Source organism: Helianthus annuus, chromosome 7 (assembly GCF_002127325.2).
Source record: "Helianthus annuus cultivar XRQ/B chromosome 7, HanXRQr2.0-SUNRISE, whole genome shotgun sequence".
In the NCBI taxonomy this organism is placed as follows: Eukaryota; Viridiplantae; Streptophyta; class Magnoliopsida; order Asterales; family Asteraceae; genus Helianthus; species Helianthus annuus.
The window spans coordinates 62,770,168-62,786,056 of NC_035439.2; the positions used below are offsets into that span (position 1 = coordinate 62,770,168).

The window sequence follows — 15,889 nt, forward strand, 5'->3', positions numbered from 1 at the left end:
AAAATATAATGGTGACCAAAGATTAAATAATAGCCACACTTAGAATTACAACTTTATGTGTGACTAAAGGTTAGACAATAGTCACATTTAAAACTACAAAGGCTTTTTGTGTATCTAGAAATAAATTTTAGTCACACTTATAGTAAACTCATGTGACTAAATAATAGAAACGACCACACTTACAGTGTGTTTATGTGGCCATTACTACCATTTAGTCATACTTAATGAAGGAAATGCTTGATTACAACAATCTTTTTGCCACATGTTTTTTAAATTAATGTGGCTAAAACAATCTTTTTAGTGACTACATAATGTAAATGGTCACACTTATTGTAAATTCATGTGGCTACATAATAGAAACAACCATAGTTGTAATATATTCTTGTGGTCATTGATACCATTAAGTCACGCATAATTAACCATTTGCTTGATTACAACAACCTTTTGCCACATTTTTTAAAAATTGATATGGCTAAAACGAACATTTTAGTGACTATACAATACAAACGGCCACACTTAGAGTGAGTTCATGTGGCTATATAATACAAACGGCCACACATACAATAAATTCATGTGACAATTGATACTATTTAGCCACATTAATGGACCATTTTCTTGATTACAACTACCTTTTTGCCACATTTTTTATAATTATTGTGGCTAAAACAAACTTATTAGTGACTATATAATAGAAATGGTCACACTCATAGTAAATTCATGTGGCCGTGGCTACCACTTTAGTCACACTTATTGGACAAAATGATTGATTTCAACAAGACCTTTTAGCCACAATTTAAGTTGCTACGGCCACACATAAGTGAATGTGGCCATATGATACATACGATGACTTGACCTTTGGTCACACTTGAGCTGGAAAAAAAAAGTGTGGCGAAAGACATATGGTCACACTTTTTTATATGGCCGTAAGCCTTTTTTGACGTAGTGGTATGTGCATTGACTACCGTGAATTAAACAAAGTCACGATTAAGAATCGGTATCCATTACTGAGAATCGATGATCTGTTCGATCAATTGCAAGGAGCTCGATTTTTCTCTAAAATCGATCTAAGATCAGGATATCATCAACTAAAGGTATAGGAAGAGGACATTCCTAAAACCGCATTTAGAACAAGGTATGGCCATTATGAATTTACTGTTATGCCATTTGGTTTAACCAATGCCCCAGCCGCATTTATGGACATGATGAACCGAATATGTAAGCCATATTTGGATAAATTCATAATTGTTTTTATTGATGATATTCTCATCTATTCTAAAAGTAAGGAGGATCATGCAAAGCATTTGCACGCACTTCTAAGTTTATTAAGAAAGGAAAAGCATTACGCTAAGTTTTCAAAGTGCGAGTTTTGGCTAGAACAGGTACAGTTTCTTGGACACTTAGTCAATCATGAAGGAATTCATGTAGATCCAACTAAGATCGAGGCGATTACCAAATGGAAAACCCGTGAGTCACCAACCGAGGTTAGAAGTTTCTTAGGATTGGCTGGTTATTATAGAAGATTTATTCAAGAATTTTCTAGAATAGCCATTCCCTTAACTAAGTTAACCTGTAAATCCATTAAGTTTGAATGGGGACCAAAACAAGAAGAAGCATTTAGAATCCTTAAGCAAAGACTAACCCATGCACCCATATTAGCGTTACCAGAAGGAACTGAAGATTTGTAGTCTATTGTGACGCTTCTAAGTTAGGTTATGGAGGTGTGTTGATGCAACGTCAAAAGGTTATAGCTTACGCATCTAGACAGCTTAAGAATCATGAAGATAATTATTCAACCCATGATTTGGAATTAGGAGCTATAATTTTTGCCCTTAAGATTTGGAGACATTACCTTTATGGTAGTAAGTTTACCATATTCACAGATCATAAAAGTTTAAGGTATGTTTTCGGGCAAAAAGAATTAAATATGAGACAAAGACGTTGGATGGAAATTCTTACTGATTATGATTGTAATATCCAGTATCATGCAGGAAAGGCAAATGTAGTGGCTGATGCTTTAAGCCGAAAGTATCATGAAAAGCCAAAAAGGGTACGTTCTCTTAAATTAAATCTACAAGTAGATTTAAATGATCAAATTAGAAAAGCACAAGAATCAATAATCAAGGATGATACTGGAAAATTAAAAGGAATGATTAAGGAATTAGAACAAGGAACATATGGAATTTGGAGATTCCATAAGAAAAGAATATGGATACCTAAATTAGGGAATCTACGTCATCGTATATTAGAAGAAGCCCATAAGTCCAAATATACGATGCATCCAGGAAGTGATAAGATGTATCAGGATTTAAGAAAGAATTTTTGGTGGATAGGAATGAAAAAGGATATAGCAGCCTATGTTTCTAAATGTTTAACTTGTTCACAAGTCAAAGCTGAACATCAGAAACCCTCGGGTTTGTTACAACAGTTAGAAATGCCAGTGTGGAAATGGGAATTGATAACAATGGATTTTGTTACCAAATTACCCAAAACAAGAAAAGGTAATGATACAATCTGGGTGATTGTAGATAGGCTAACCAAGTTAGCTCATTTTCTACCAATGAATGAAACTTTCAGTATGGAACAATTAGCCAAATTGTATGTAAATGAAATCGTTTCATTACATGGAATTCCTTTATCAATTGTTTCTGATAGGGATAGCCGTTTTACCTCTCATTTTTGGTCAAGTTTCCAAAAAGCAATGGGAACCAAGTTGAATCTAAGCACATCTTATCATCCTCAAATAGACGGACAAAGCGAAAGGACAATTCAGACAATGGAAGATATGCTTAGAGCTTGTGTAATTGATTTCGGAGGTAATTGGGACGATCACTTACCTTTAATAGAATTTTCTTATAATAACAGTTATCACATAAGTATCAATGCTGCATCCTTCGAAGCACTTTATGGACGAAAGTGCCGAACCCTAGTCTGTTGGGCAGAAATTGGGGAAAAGCAACTATCTGGACCTGAGATAGTGCAGGAAACAACCAACAAGATCCTTCAAGTCAAGGAACAACTGAAAGCAGCACGTGATCGACAAAAGAGCTATGCTGATAACCGATGCAAACCGTTGGAATTTCAATTATGAGATAAGGTATTGTTAAAAGTCTCTCCTTGGAAAGGAGTGGTGATGTAGCGCGTGATACGGAAACGAAGATCGAACACGTTGATTCTAAGAATACCCGTGTAGTTCTTCCCCAACCCCCAATATTCCTCCCAAAAGGCACGGAATTTGAAGTGAAAATTCAGTAGTTTCAAAATTCAATTCTGATCGTTCAAATTACTAGAGGGACATATAAATAAGAACAGAAATTCGAAATGGGCCTAAAAAGATAACGGGCCAAACACACGACGTAAAACAAAATGCCCAAAATAGTCCAAAAACATAAAAATGCAAATAACTAATAGAAATAAGCGTTTTTTGGCCCGAACGATGACCAAAACTGCCATAGGCGTTTGCAAGAAGATGGAGCTCGTTCTCACGTTCGTTTCGTCTGGTCGTACGCCCAAAACGGACCCCCGTAGCCCAAGTTAGAGCCATTTTAGTGAAGCCCTTTTTGTTACACGATCTTGGGCCTCCAAATACAAGATGGCCCGCTCCTCCACACTTGGGCCCGCATCAAGTGGTAAGGTTCATCAAATGGGGAAAGCTAAGTCCCAGGTATGTTGGACCTTTTGAGATTATTAGAAGAATAGGACCTGTAGCCTATCAGCTACAACTGCCAGAGGAAATGGCAGGAATACATGATGTATTTCATGTATCTAATCTCAAGAAATGCCTAGCTGATGAATCACTCGTAGTGCCTCTAAAGGATATAGAGGTAAATGAACAACTTAAGTTTGTAGAGAAGCCTCTACAGATTGAAGACACGAAAGTCAAGAACCTCAAGCATAAAAGATTAGTTCTGGTCAAAGTGAAGTGGAACTCCAAAAGAGGACCAGAATACACATGGGAGCTTGAATCAGAAATGCAAAGGAAATATCCACACGTGTTCCAGTAGATCTCGAGGACGAGCTCTAAAACAAGGTGGGGAGGATATAACAACCCTAAAGTAAACCAAAACCCTCGGAATATTTTTAGACACCCCAATATATTTTAAAATATCCCAATATGTCCCTAAAAACACCCCATACGTGAAAACGGACCCCGAATACCTTTAATATTAAACAAATTAATTAAAAATCAAAATTTTGGGCTGTTGCGGGGAGCGTAAGCCACCCCTTAAGCTTACGCGGGCCGCGAGCGATAGTCAAACGCGGTGAAACCCGGTGTTAACACGTGTTGAACCTACTAAGTGACCCGGATCACCTACAACCCTATTACCATACTACGCGGGCCGCGTAGCCCTATTGCTACATCTTACGCGGGCCGCGTAAGACCCAAAATCAGGCCCTATATAATGGGAGCTCGGGCTTCAGTCTCAAATCGTTCACATCTTTCTCTCTCACTCGAATTTTATGATAGTATGCATTATACTCGAGTATAATACCCCCCCTAAATAATGAGGTTCTACTCCGTTGTAAGTATCATAACCCCTGGATACGTATTAGATGCTCTGCCCGATTGATCTAGGGTTCCGTAACGGCTGTCGTGGTTCTGCCCGACGTAGTCGTTGGAATGCCGTCTCGGGGAGGGTATTACTAATGTTAAAATGGGTTATTATACTAACACATGTGTATTTGTGTAATGTATAGATTATTCCTAGGAAATCCTTACTGAAAACCTAAGACAGCAATGTGAGTAATCTCCTTTTTGTTAACTGTTTTTACAAAACCTCACACAATTAATTATATATTAAGCAGTTATTGAGTATTTGTAAGGATACAATTATCGTCGGTATGTTGGGGTTTTGTATACAAAATTAGTTACTGCCTTGCGAGGAGTAACTTTTCCACAAGTCGGGTTTGACAGTACCGTGGGTGGTAATTGATATGACTTAGAAACAAATGTAATTACGAGACCGCCCTCAATACTGTACAATGGTTTTTATTTAAACTTGATTAAACTGGGATTCACTCACCAGTATTTCCCACTGACAAAATGTTTTTAAACGCGTTTCAGGTAATAAAATATGAAAGCCAAATAGAAGCCAGCTGGACAACACTGAAGGCTTGGAAAAGTGGCAATAAAGTTACCTAAAAGAAATAGATGTTTTTATTAAATAAAAATAGGATTTATTCCTATGAAAATGTGTGTACTTAAAACTTGGGTTGTATCCCATGTGTTTGACATTATGAAAGTGTGGTATTTTACTCTGATAAAATATTTCCTAACTACGGTCCTAATGAAATTTCCGCTGCTAAAATAAGACAATACCAGATACCACCAAAACTGGCTGCGGCCGCCCCTTCCCATATTTGTATAGGGGGACAAGGGTTGCGACACATATTGTTCAGATTGCATATACATCCCGGAGCAATGACGAAGTTAGTATCTTTGACATCCGGTCTAATTCTTCTCAGCTGAACTGGCTGAGGTATGTTTTTCTTTTAGTTCTCTCAGGACAATACTCATTTTTAGTAGGCATATGATATTACCGCTTCAGTTTTTCATGTTGGTCAATTTGCAGCTATCAAGGAAGCATGCTGTTATGCCAACCGATATGTTTCTAACATAGGCTTTTTAAATGATGGCACGAGATTTGTAAAGAAATTAAGCCGTGGTATTCATTAATGAGTTATAAAAGTTATGTCAGATTCACGGAGAGCAACTATTATATGATGACCACGGTGTAGTGGCCTTTTGATCTGGACCCTTCATTATAAGTTTCTTCATGGTCTATAACTTAATTTAGTCTCTGCCCTTTTTGAGCCTTTTGAGAATATGGTTTGGTAAGGAAAGGGATAAAGAGAAGGGGTGAGCCAATGTGTAATGTTGAACATGGCAAGAACTCAATGGGAAACACTTGGAACTTCAAATATTATTGGTGCAATCCACTCGATTTCGTTGCTGTAAAACTTATGGGAAGTAATGGTTTTCTACATTGGTGCTCAAATTCTGCTTAGTATCGATTTTGATTGTAACAACAATAGTAGTGGTTAAAATCTAAGTTATTTTTATTGTAAATTGAAAGCCTTGTTTCATGTGTGGTTTTTAAGTTTAATGCTTGGAAGGTTGGGTTTTTTAACATGATAAATAAAGTGATGGTTGAGATACCAGCATCATCAAATCCGTCTTCTTTAAATGAGGTGGTGACGGATTTATAAAATGCATCATGTATGAGAGCAATGTAGGAACCAGGTTCACCTTTTATAAAATATAATTACAAAATAACGAGACTCTCGTTATTCGTAGGAAATATCATAGTATAATACCGGTTGCAGTAACTAAATAAAAGGAATATAAAATATAATTATATATACCAATCTTGATTCAAGTCGCATCTCTGGTGGATCCTTAACGCGCACTTGATAGCATCTTAGACTCGAGTATTCATCATCTTGAGTCTTGAAAAATACTCCTTGACTGCAACAAAGAGCGCACTAAAACGTTGACGATTTTGGTTGAGGCACGTGTTCAACACGCTTCCCTTAAAACAGATTTCGCGCCTCTACCAAAGACAACACGTCTGTCTCCCAGAGTACAATAGCCGAAGCAATCTGTACTGCCGAAGATGGCCACGCGCCCGAGGTTACACCGGATAATTGTAGTGTTTGAACTTATGGAATAAATAAAGATGTGACGATGGTGAAACCGAATAGAGAAAACATATCTCTCTAAGTACCCAACACATGGGTCTTCAAGTATTTTTTTCTTTTCAATAACTCTCCATATATTCGTGTAATTTTCTTGTATCTTCTCTTGTATTTTTCTAGATATTCTTGCTCTCAAATGAGGCAAATAGCTTATTATTATACAATAGTTGAGGATGAGTGAAAAGTCTCACTTAATTAGACACTTAATTTGAGACATAAAGATTCAAATTAAAAGACATTAAAACTCTACTTAAGAGTTTAGTCTTTAATTCACCATATGAAGAGTTTATTAATAATTATAATTTAATTAAATTATAATTCACTAAATATCCATTCACCAAATTTCCAACAAGCAACTCGTCTCCAAACTCTTGCTTGATAGTATCCTATATATTGTAGTTATATAGTTACAATAAGTACATATATTAATTCCTTTCAAGCTTAAAACCATGATATGAAATTTTACATCTGGATATAGTGACGATCCTTCAAAGTTGGTGTCAATATACTTGATGAGATCAAGATTTTCTCCCTTGACTTCAATGTTGTGTTCGAAAGCTGGCACCTATGACATAACAACATCGCAAGCAAGTTAATTTTATTAACATATTACAAATAGCATTTTGTCAAAGCTTTGCCTCATAGGTTTCTACTTGGTGTATTTTTGGTTGAACTGAATTTTGAAAGACTGCTATCTCTAATTTGTCTTTCCATATGAGTGGTGGTGGGTTAACATATGAAGAAATAAATGTTGAAAAGGTGTAAATGTGTAACAAGAAATAGATGTTGAAACGACGATTTGTTTATTAAGGTCAAAGGGCTTCAAATATCGTCTACCATCTATTATATTATTGTTTTCTTTATGTCAATTCTTGTATTTATATTCAATTGCTCCCCGTGAATTGATATAATAGTTGTATTAGCATATTATTTTTATAAATAAAATCCATGAAACCCGTCACGCAACGTGCGACAAAAAAAAACATAAATATTCACGGCAATGCGCGGGCATTCCCACTAGTTTATAAATGATATGAAATATTTGCCATGGTATCTAAAACTGATTTTGATTAAGAGACATGAAAGTATGTGGTTACTTTGAAGTATAAAAAGCCTAAAGTTTTGAAGGTTATACCATTTCACGAGATGGAGCAAGACATTTATTAATATTTCAAGGGGAAGTATTATGATGAAAAAGGCTGGGAAGGCAATGATAGTACTATGTGAAGGAGAAAAGAAATGGAGACCGATACAAGTCTATGATCCGATGTGGTTGGTGAACATGTTTGAACAAGATATCGAAGTTTTATTCTTCAACAAAATATTCTTTGCTTTACAAGACAGAGAACAGGCACTAGAGATTCAGAGAGTAGTGCATATTTGTTTTGCTCATGAAATACACTCAGGGAGAATGTGGGAAAGCAAATGAAGAGTTAGAAGAGAACGAAGATAGGAAAGAAAATAAGAAAGAAGAGAGAATAAAGAAAATGAAAAAAGGAGCGTCGATCTTTAGTATCAATATAGAAGACCTCCGAAGACTGATCAGACTGTGAAGAAGAGTTTTGAAGAACATCGGAATGAATATAAAAAGAGGGTGTTTGGAATGAACGAGTAAGGGGAATGAATATAGAAAGAGGGTGTTTGGAATGAACGAGTAAGGACTGAAGACCGTCAAGAGACAAGACTGCGTCAATATCCAAGGGGGTTTGTTAGTTCATTTAATGTCTAATGTCTGCGTCTTTTTTACTTTTCGTTATGTATAGGTAGCATTGTCTTATAAGTTAAATTTGAGTTTGAAATGAAATGTAAAGTAATCATACGTGTAGGAGTCCTACGCACGTATGAGATCCATCTAACGCAGAAATCCTGCGCACGGAGGACAAATGGGTATATATAGGTCCATCCGTACGCATGAGCTCATAAGTTTAGTTTTCTGGAGCTTTGTAAAGGAGAGCAAGTGATCACCAAGTGCTTCCAAAATTTATACAATCAAGTCTTATTTGAAATCTAAGCATTACATAACATTGTTAATTGAATTACGCGCTCTTATTGATGTCTTAAATATTCATTGTGCATATTTTCAAGTCTTATCAAGTCAATTGCACTACCAAACTGTTCCTACATATTTTTTAGTTGAATTTTAAGAATACGGACAACCACTAATACATGAATGCTCTTAGATAAAATTTAAACTTCAAGTTGTTTTATTGTAAGATATTTATTTATTTATTTATTTATATTTATTTAAAATATTATAATACAATATTAAAACTATACTTAATGAAAAGAGTAAATTACGATTTTGGTCGCCGTTTGGTTATTTCACTTTAACCCTATAAATCCAAAAGGAATCTTTTGACATCTGAGACTCCAACGTCTTTTCTTCTAACATTTTTGGCTCTCGTCACTTACTCCATCCAATTAAATGGTTAAAAAATGGTCATGTGCCCCTGACAAAGGGGCATTTATATCAATTCACATTTTTTTTGTTGAACTGCTGCATTTTGTTCCCATCTCCACATAATCTGCATACATGTCAATTCACATTTAACACAAACTAGTTTTTATTGTATAAACCTAAGCTTCATATATTGTAAATCAAGATTAAATCATCAAACACATATTTCAAGATTTGCTTAACAGAACCATTGCATTTATCCATAACCAAACAAAGAGACCCATCTACCTTTATAACCCCATGAAACCTACACACATTTCTACACCACAACAATTTCCACCTCAAATCCTCAAGCTGATTTTGCACTAACACCATATCGGTATCTTCTACAATCACAACTAACCAGCTTCTTCACCGCCACATGGTGTCGATGCCTCCCCGATTTCCCCATCACCACCCGGCCCATCTCAACCCCTCTCCTTTTCCGCCCTAATTCCTCCCCCAAATATCCTCGCCATTAGAACTCGAAGCATTGGTCCCACACCCTCGATGGTCTATCTACACTACCACCGATTACCATCTCCAACCACCATCCCTTCGTCTATCTACTTCCAATCACCACCGCACCCACGATTCTACCTGCCCTAAACTCGGCACCGCCGAATGAAGACGCCACAGGCCACCCAACCAGTAAAGCAAAGCAGAAGACAGGTTGGTATTGGTGTTACAAGCTGCTAGAATGTTGGTGGTATCATCCTTGATGCATAGGTTACAACCATGGTTTATTTTTAGGGTTGGGTGTCTTAAATTGAAGAAGACGACAGGATTGATGCATAGTTTATTTTTATTTAAGGGTTTTAAGTGAGTATATGCATTGACATAAGTATCCCTCATCTGAGGGACACATGACCACTTTTTAACAATTTAATTGGATGAAGTTAATGACCAGGGGCGGCCCGGAGAGGGTGCGGGTGGGCGAGGGCTCAGGGCCCAAACCCTCCGAGGGCCCAAAAGATTATTTATTTTAATAAAGTTACCTTGTAGAACTTAGAATATATAAGTACTGAATTGGAAAATGATAAGATGAGTCCCATTGTCTAGTAGTTCCCATGTCACTTTATTAGCAAGTTCTTCATATTTAGTTGATTTTTTTTTCTTTATGCTTGTTACCTATGCATTAAATGCAAATTACATTAATTGACTAATTTTGTGTTACATTAAATCAAAATGGGAATCGTAGTTATTTATCAAATCTAGTTTAAAAATTGCTTATTTATGTTAATTTCTTAAAATATTATTCAATCTACAATTAGTTTTGTGTGTTCCAATTTTTTTTAATGAAAAAAGTGTTATTTTGTTTTTTTCCTCTTTCAACTCTGTGCATTTTCTAATTAAAGTTGGATAGGTTACGATGATTTTAGATGATCGTAAATAACGATTTTTAAAGTTACGACGTAACTATTCCACATTTTCTTAATTTACCTTTACAACGTGTTTTCTTTCTACGTTTCGTTGTCCAAATGCGCGTGTGATGTGCTTTTTATCTACGTTTCCACGTAAAAAACAGCCCGCCACAACACGCAGGTGATTCCACAAATTTTTATTTCATTTTCATATTGTTAAAACTTTTTTATATATTCTTTATAAGAAGTTTATATTTTAGAGGCCCATATTTTATCTTCATAGTCTACATATTTTCGAATATTGGCCTTCTTAATAACTAGGGTAAAAAAAAGTTAGAAGATAAGACATTGTAGGTTAGATGTAAAAAATCATTTTATATAAAATTACCACAGGTATTGCAACCACATGGAAATTACAAAGCAAAGATCTCCGTATCCTCATGTCGTGATCGTTGACCGTACTCAAACGCGGATGTTGTTCCCAACAAACCAATCACATTCGTCTGTCATCTATAACCATCTTTTGGCCTGTCACTTTAGCCTCCTTCACTTCAACGACGCTTCAAAAACCATCCGTATACACGAAAGTTTTCAACTTTTCACTTTTTAGAGAGAGAAATCTTCATCACAGCGAACGAAATTATTCGATACAAACAACAAATTCGTGATGACGAAGGGTGTTCAATCGGGAACCATACAAGCAGAACAACTGAAGCAAGATGGAAACCTATATTTCAAGAAGAACAGATTAGGTGCTGCAATTGATGCTTATACAGAGGTATTTTGTTACAATTATGAAGTTAGATTGTTTGTGTTATGATCGTAAGGTGTTCGACGAAATGTATCTGTGATTTTAACTTTTTTTTTTGTTTGATTTGCAGGCAATTACGTTGAGCCCTAATGTTTCAGTTTATTGGACCAATCGGGCCGTGTGTTATCGCAAGCGCAAGTGCGGTCAACGCATGCTTTGACCTTTTTTATTTGTCTTTTTGGTTATGATTTTAAACTAGTAAAACCTAGTTTTAAATTTGATTTTTTTTTTTTTTATGTTTTTTGTAACTCAATTTTGAATCTTCTTTGTGAAAATTAAATGGAATTTGAATTTTGGAGATGGGTTGTTGGAAGCTAAACTGTTTTTGACTTTGAAAGTCAAAGTGCACCTTCTTGTATTGAGATTGAATAAGCATGTGATGTGGTGTTAATATTTTGTAGTGACTGGACAAGAGTTGAGGAGGACAGTAGGAAGGCTGTTGAACTTGATCATGCATCTATCAAGGTCTGGATCATCAAATATTGTTGATAATCTGCGAGATCTGTATATCTAACTGTCTCCGTTTTTTCCTTGATTGTTATATGTGCACTACGGACTAGTGTATTATGAAATTTCCACGGTTAGATATTATTGGTTTTGAACTGAATGCATTTCTGGTAAACCTTAATCTTAGGATTGATAATACACAGTTCTGTTATGTACTTATGTGGTAATCCGTAGTTTACAGTTAAACTTTGCATAAGCATCTTACATAAGAGTTCATTCTCTCGAATGAGAAATGTTGATCATGGTGTAGATTAGAATGCGGTTCTTGCATTTTGAGCTACTATGTGTGCCATGTGCTTCCTTGCGCTACTTTAGACGAAATTCCGTTAAACGTTCTAGTTTGATCATGTGGACGCTTACATTGTCTTTGCTTATGTATCATCAATTAAGGTGTAAAGACAACAAAGGTTGTTACTTGTTAACGTCATGGATGTCAGACAATACACAAAAGGAAATGAGAGTGAGTATAGGATTTGGAATACAGAATAATGTGTCAAAAGAGGTGAAAGATTATGTACTCCCAACCCATTATGACAAGCAATTCATATTGAAGATAAGATTAACAAATAATGTTTGCCTAACTAAAGCTTAATTAATATACATGATGGCTGCCTTTTTGTTTCGTTGAAGTCACTATAACAATTACGATCAGTTACAAATGAAACCAGTGGCAGACTCGGCTGTCTTCAGATTCTGCATGTCTCAGTGTTTAATTCAACACACATTTTCTAGGCGTGATGCATCTATTATTATTGTTTTGTTTAAAGTGTTAACCTTAATTGCTAAATTTATTTTGTAGCAGCATGATCTTTCATATTAAACTTATCCGTAAGTTTCCTTTTTAGCCCTTGAATTTCTTTTTCTTATTAAAGCGTATGGTCTTATTTATACGCTCTTTCTATTGGTATATTTAGACACATGAAAGGTGTACGCTTATCTTATAGAGTAAATGCTAGCTTATTTGTATCGCTTTTTAGATGAATTTATAGTAGAGTGTCATTATATTTTACAATGTTAAAAGCTTGTTTACTTGGAATGATAAGGTTTCTTTAACAAGGCGGAATGTTTTTGGAAGTGCAGGGCCACTTTATGCTAGGGCTTGCACTAATACAGAGGGAAAAATACGCTCAAGGAATTAAAGAATTGGAAAGGGTATGAAGCTTGCTTCCGATTTCTTTTAATCATTTTTATTAAAAGGCAATAGCTGCTACCTTATATTATGAAAGAGTAAATTACAAAAATCGTCCTTTATGTATGTCACTTATTGCAAACTGTGTCCTTTATTTTCAATAATTACAGAAAAGTACTCGATGTTTGCAAATCATTGCAAGTTATGTCCTTTAGCCATAACTCAGTTAATTTTTTGTGGTTTAATCTGACCAAATGGACCCCACATGAGGGTATTTTGGTCATTTTACTCTCATGAGGGGTCTATTTGGTCATATTTAACCACAAAAATTAACTGAGTTAGGGCTAAAGGACATAACTTGCAAGGGTTTGCAAACATCGAGTACGTTTTCTGTAATTATAGAAGACAAAGGACACAATTTGCAATAAGTGACATACATAAAGGACGATTTTTGTAATTTACTCATTATTAAATTTGCATTGTGTGCAGGCTTTGGATCTTAGCAGAGGAGCAGGCCCTCAGAATTATATGGTGGAGGAAATTTGGCAGGAGCTAGCAAAAGCCAAATATTCCGAATGGGAGCGTAATTCAACCAAACGATCTTGCGATTTGCAAAACCTCAAGTATGTACCTTTAAGTGTGCTGCCTTTTAGAGATTATGTTCCTATTTTCCTCATTGGCATTTGTCTGTATGTGGCTTAGAGAATGCTGTGAGACAGCTCTTATAGAAAAACATTTCCGGGATGCGGCTTTCGTTGATGAAGTTACAGATTTTGCTTCAGAAAAGTTAGAAGCTCTGAATTTAGTATTCAGCAAAGCTGCTGAATTTGACACACCAACTGAGGTGACATTTCTGTCTGTGCTTTTATTGAACCGAAACATACTTTTATGTTTGTTTTATAACTAAATATGCGCATTTTCAGATACCAGACTACCTATGTTGCAGAATCACTCTTGATATATTCCGTGATCCTGTCACTGCCCCAAGTGGTTTTACGTATGAGAAGGCAGTTATTCTTGAACATCTCGAGCAGGTTATCTTGTTATTTACATTCTTTTTTTGAAGTGTTTGCGGGTCAATTTGACATGACTCGTTTCAGCCCGTACTATAGAAGTTTGATTATTTGTTTTTTACATTCTGCTGATGATAATGATTTTGACAGGTTGGCAAGTTTGATCCAATCACGCGACAACCTCTTTTTCCATCTCAATTGGTCCAAAACTTAGCTATAAAAGAAGCAGTGCAAGCATTTTTGGACAAACATGGCTGGGCTTACAAGATGGACTGAAAGATGGCATGACGACGTCACGTCTTTCATATAGAGTCATGGTAGTGTTTATATAGTATTCAGACGGTTTTCTTTCTTTCTTTTTTTGCTATGCTAAAATTGCAAAGTTTCTGGTTGCATGTTTGTACAGAAATAGTGAAATCTTTTAATATGAAACATTTTCATTGGCTTTGAATCCGTCATGAAATTAAATTCGACTAAATCTTCATGTTGCATTATCTGAAGGGTATCCCTAAGTTTTATATGTTGTAAATATGCAGTATTCTGCTAAAAGATCATGAAAAACACAAGATTTTTAAATCGATATGGGTCAAACGGATTGTCAAAGAGTTTGTGTTTTTTTTGGTGTGGTTAATGAAAGTTGACGTTCAAAAAAGAAAAAGAGTTTGTGTTTTGACATGACCCGTTTCGACCCATGCTGGTAATAACCTATGTTGTTAAACCGTTGACGCCACAACTACTAAAACAATCTGTATAAAAGTCGCATGCATTGTGTTCAGGGGGTCTTTACAAGCAATTGCAATAGTGACCCGTTTGGTTGGTCTTGCGGGACAATTCCAACCGATGCTTTGTGACTTGTACGGCAAGAAAGAACATGAAAACACAACTCGTACATCAAATTGTTGTGTTTGAATATGACCCGTTTCACTGGTGCTAATAGTGACCCGTTTCAATGCGTGCGTGTTCTAACCTAATCTTTGAAGTAGCAACTACTAATAATCTGTGTAAAAGTAGCACGCATTTTGGGTTCAGGAAGTGTACAAATTCTCTTTAGAATTTTGGTAGGCCATGCGGTACAATGCCTCCAATTCAATGTGACTTGTACAATACCACAGTTAGAGCATATATCCAATGTATAATGTGACTTACTGACTTGTACTATAGATACACTAATTGAATGCATATATTATTGGATAAAGTAAGGGTGTACATTGGCACACTGGCACACCCAAATGCCTATATGCACACCAAAAAGGGTTTTTTGTCCTATATGCACACCCTGTAGTGTCGAGCTGTGGCCAAAGCTCGGCGTTTTGGTCCGGTCAACCAGACAAAAGACTGATGGGTGTTTGACGGGTCTGTTGACCGGATCAAAACGCCGAGCTTTGGCCGCGTTTTGGTCCTGTCAACCAGACAAAAGACTGACCGGGTGTCTGGTTGACAGGACCAAAACGCGGCTAAAGCTCGGCATTTTGGTCCGGTCAACAGACCCGTCAGTCTTTGTCTGGCTGACCGGACCAAAACGTCACGCTTTGGCCAGAGCTCGACACTACAAGGTGTGCATATAAGACAAAAAAACCTTTTTGGGGCTAACTATCTACACACCAAGTGTGCAAATAGTCTCCCCTTAGGTGTTATGATTTTGGGTTTTGAGTATCCTAGAGACGCTGCTACTGTACACAAATTATCAGGAACATCTAAAGTGATTTTACAGTTTTGTTTGAATTGCCAATATTAGTAACAAAACCGATACCTTATCCTTGATTCATGTGGACAATGATAATAGAGTATATGTTGAAATGTCTCATCCATTTTAAAAATATGGAAGTATAAGTTATACTATATAGATGTATAAGAGAATAATTACGTCTTTAACTATTTTAGATACAATAATCGTGTATCTACACTGGCTCGATACAAATTATGTCAAATGTG

General features: G+C 36.0%; 1 protein-coding gene across 1 annotated transcript; it reads left to right on the forward strand.

The window, feature by feature from the left end:
* The first annotated feature begins 9,401 nt into the window (after window positions 1-9,401).
* Window positions 9,402-14,410, forward strand: LOC110868152 (E3 ubiquitin-protein ligase CHIP). Its single transcript, XM_022117241.1, has 9 exons — window positions 9,402-9,805; window positions 10,891-11,275; window positions 11,379-11,446; window positions 11,710-11,773; window positions 12,896-12,967; window positions 13,434-13,567; window positions 13,647-13,788; window positions 13,868-13,978; window positions 14,108-14,410. The coding sequence occupies exons 2-9, from the start codon at window positions 11,165-11,167 to the stop codon at window positions 14,231-14,233; spliced, it is 828 nt and encodes a 275-aa protein (XP_021972933.1). The 5' UTR covers window positions 9,402-9,805; window positions 10,891-11,164; the 3' UTR covers window positions 14,234-14,410.
* Window positions 14,411-15,889: the final 1,479 nt, after the last annotated feature.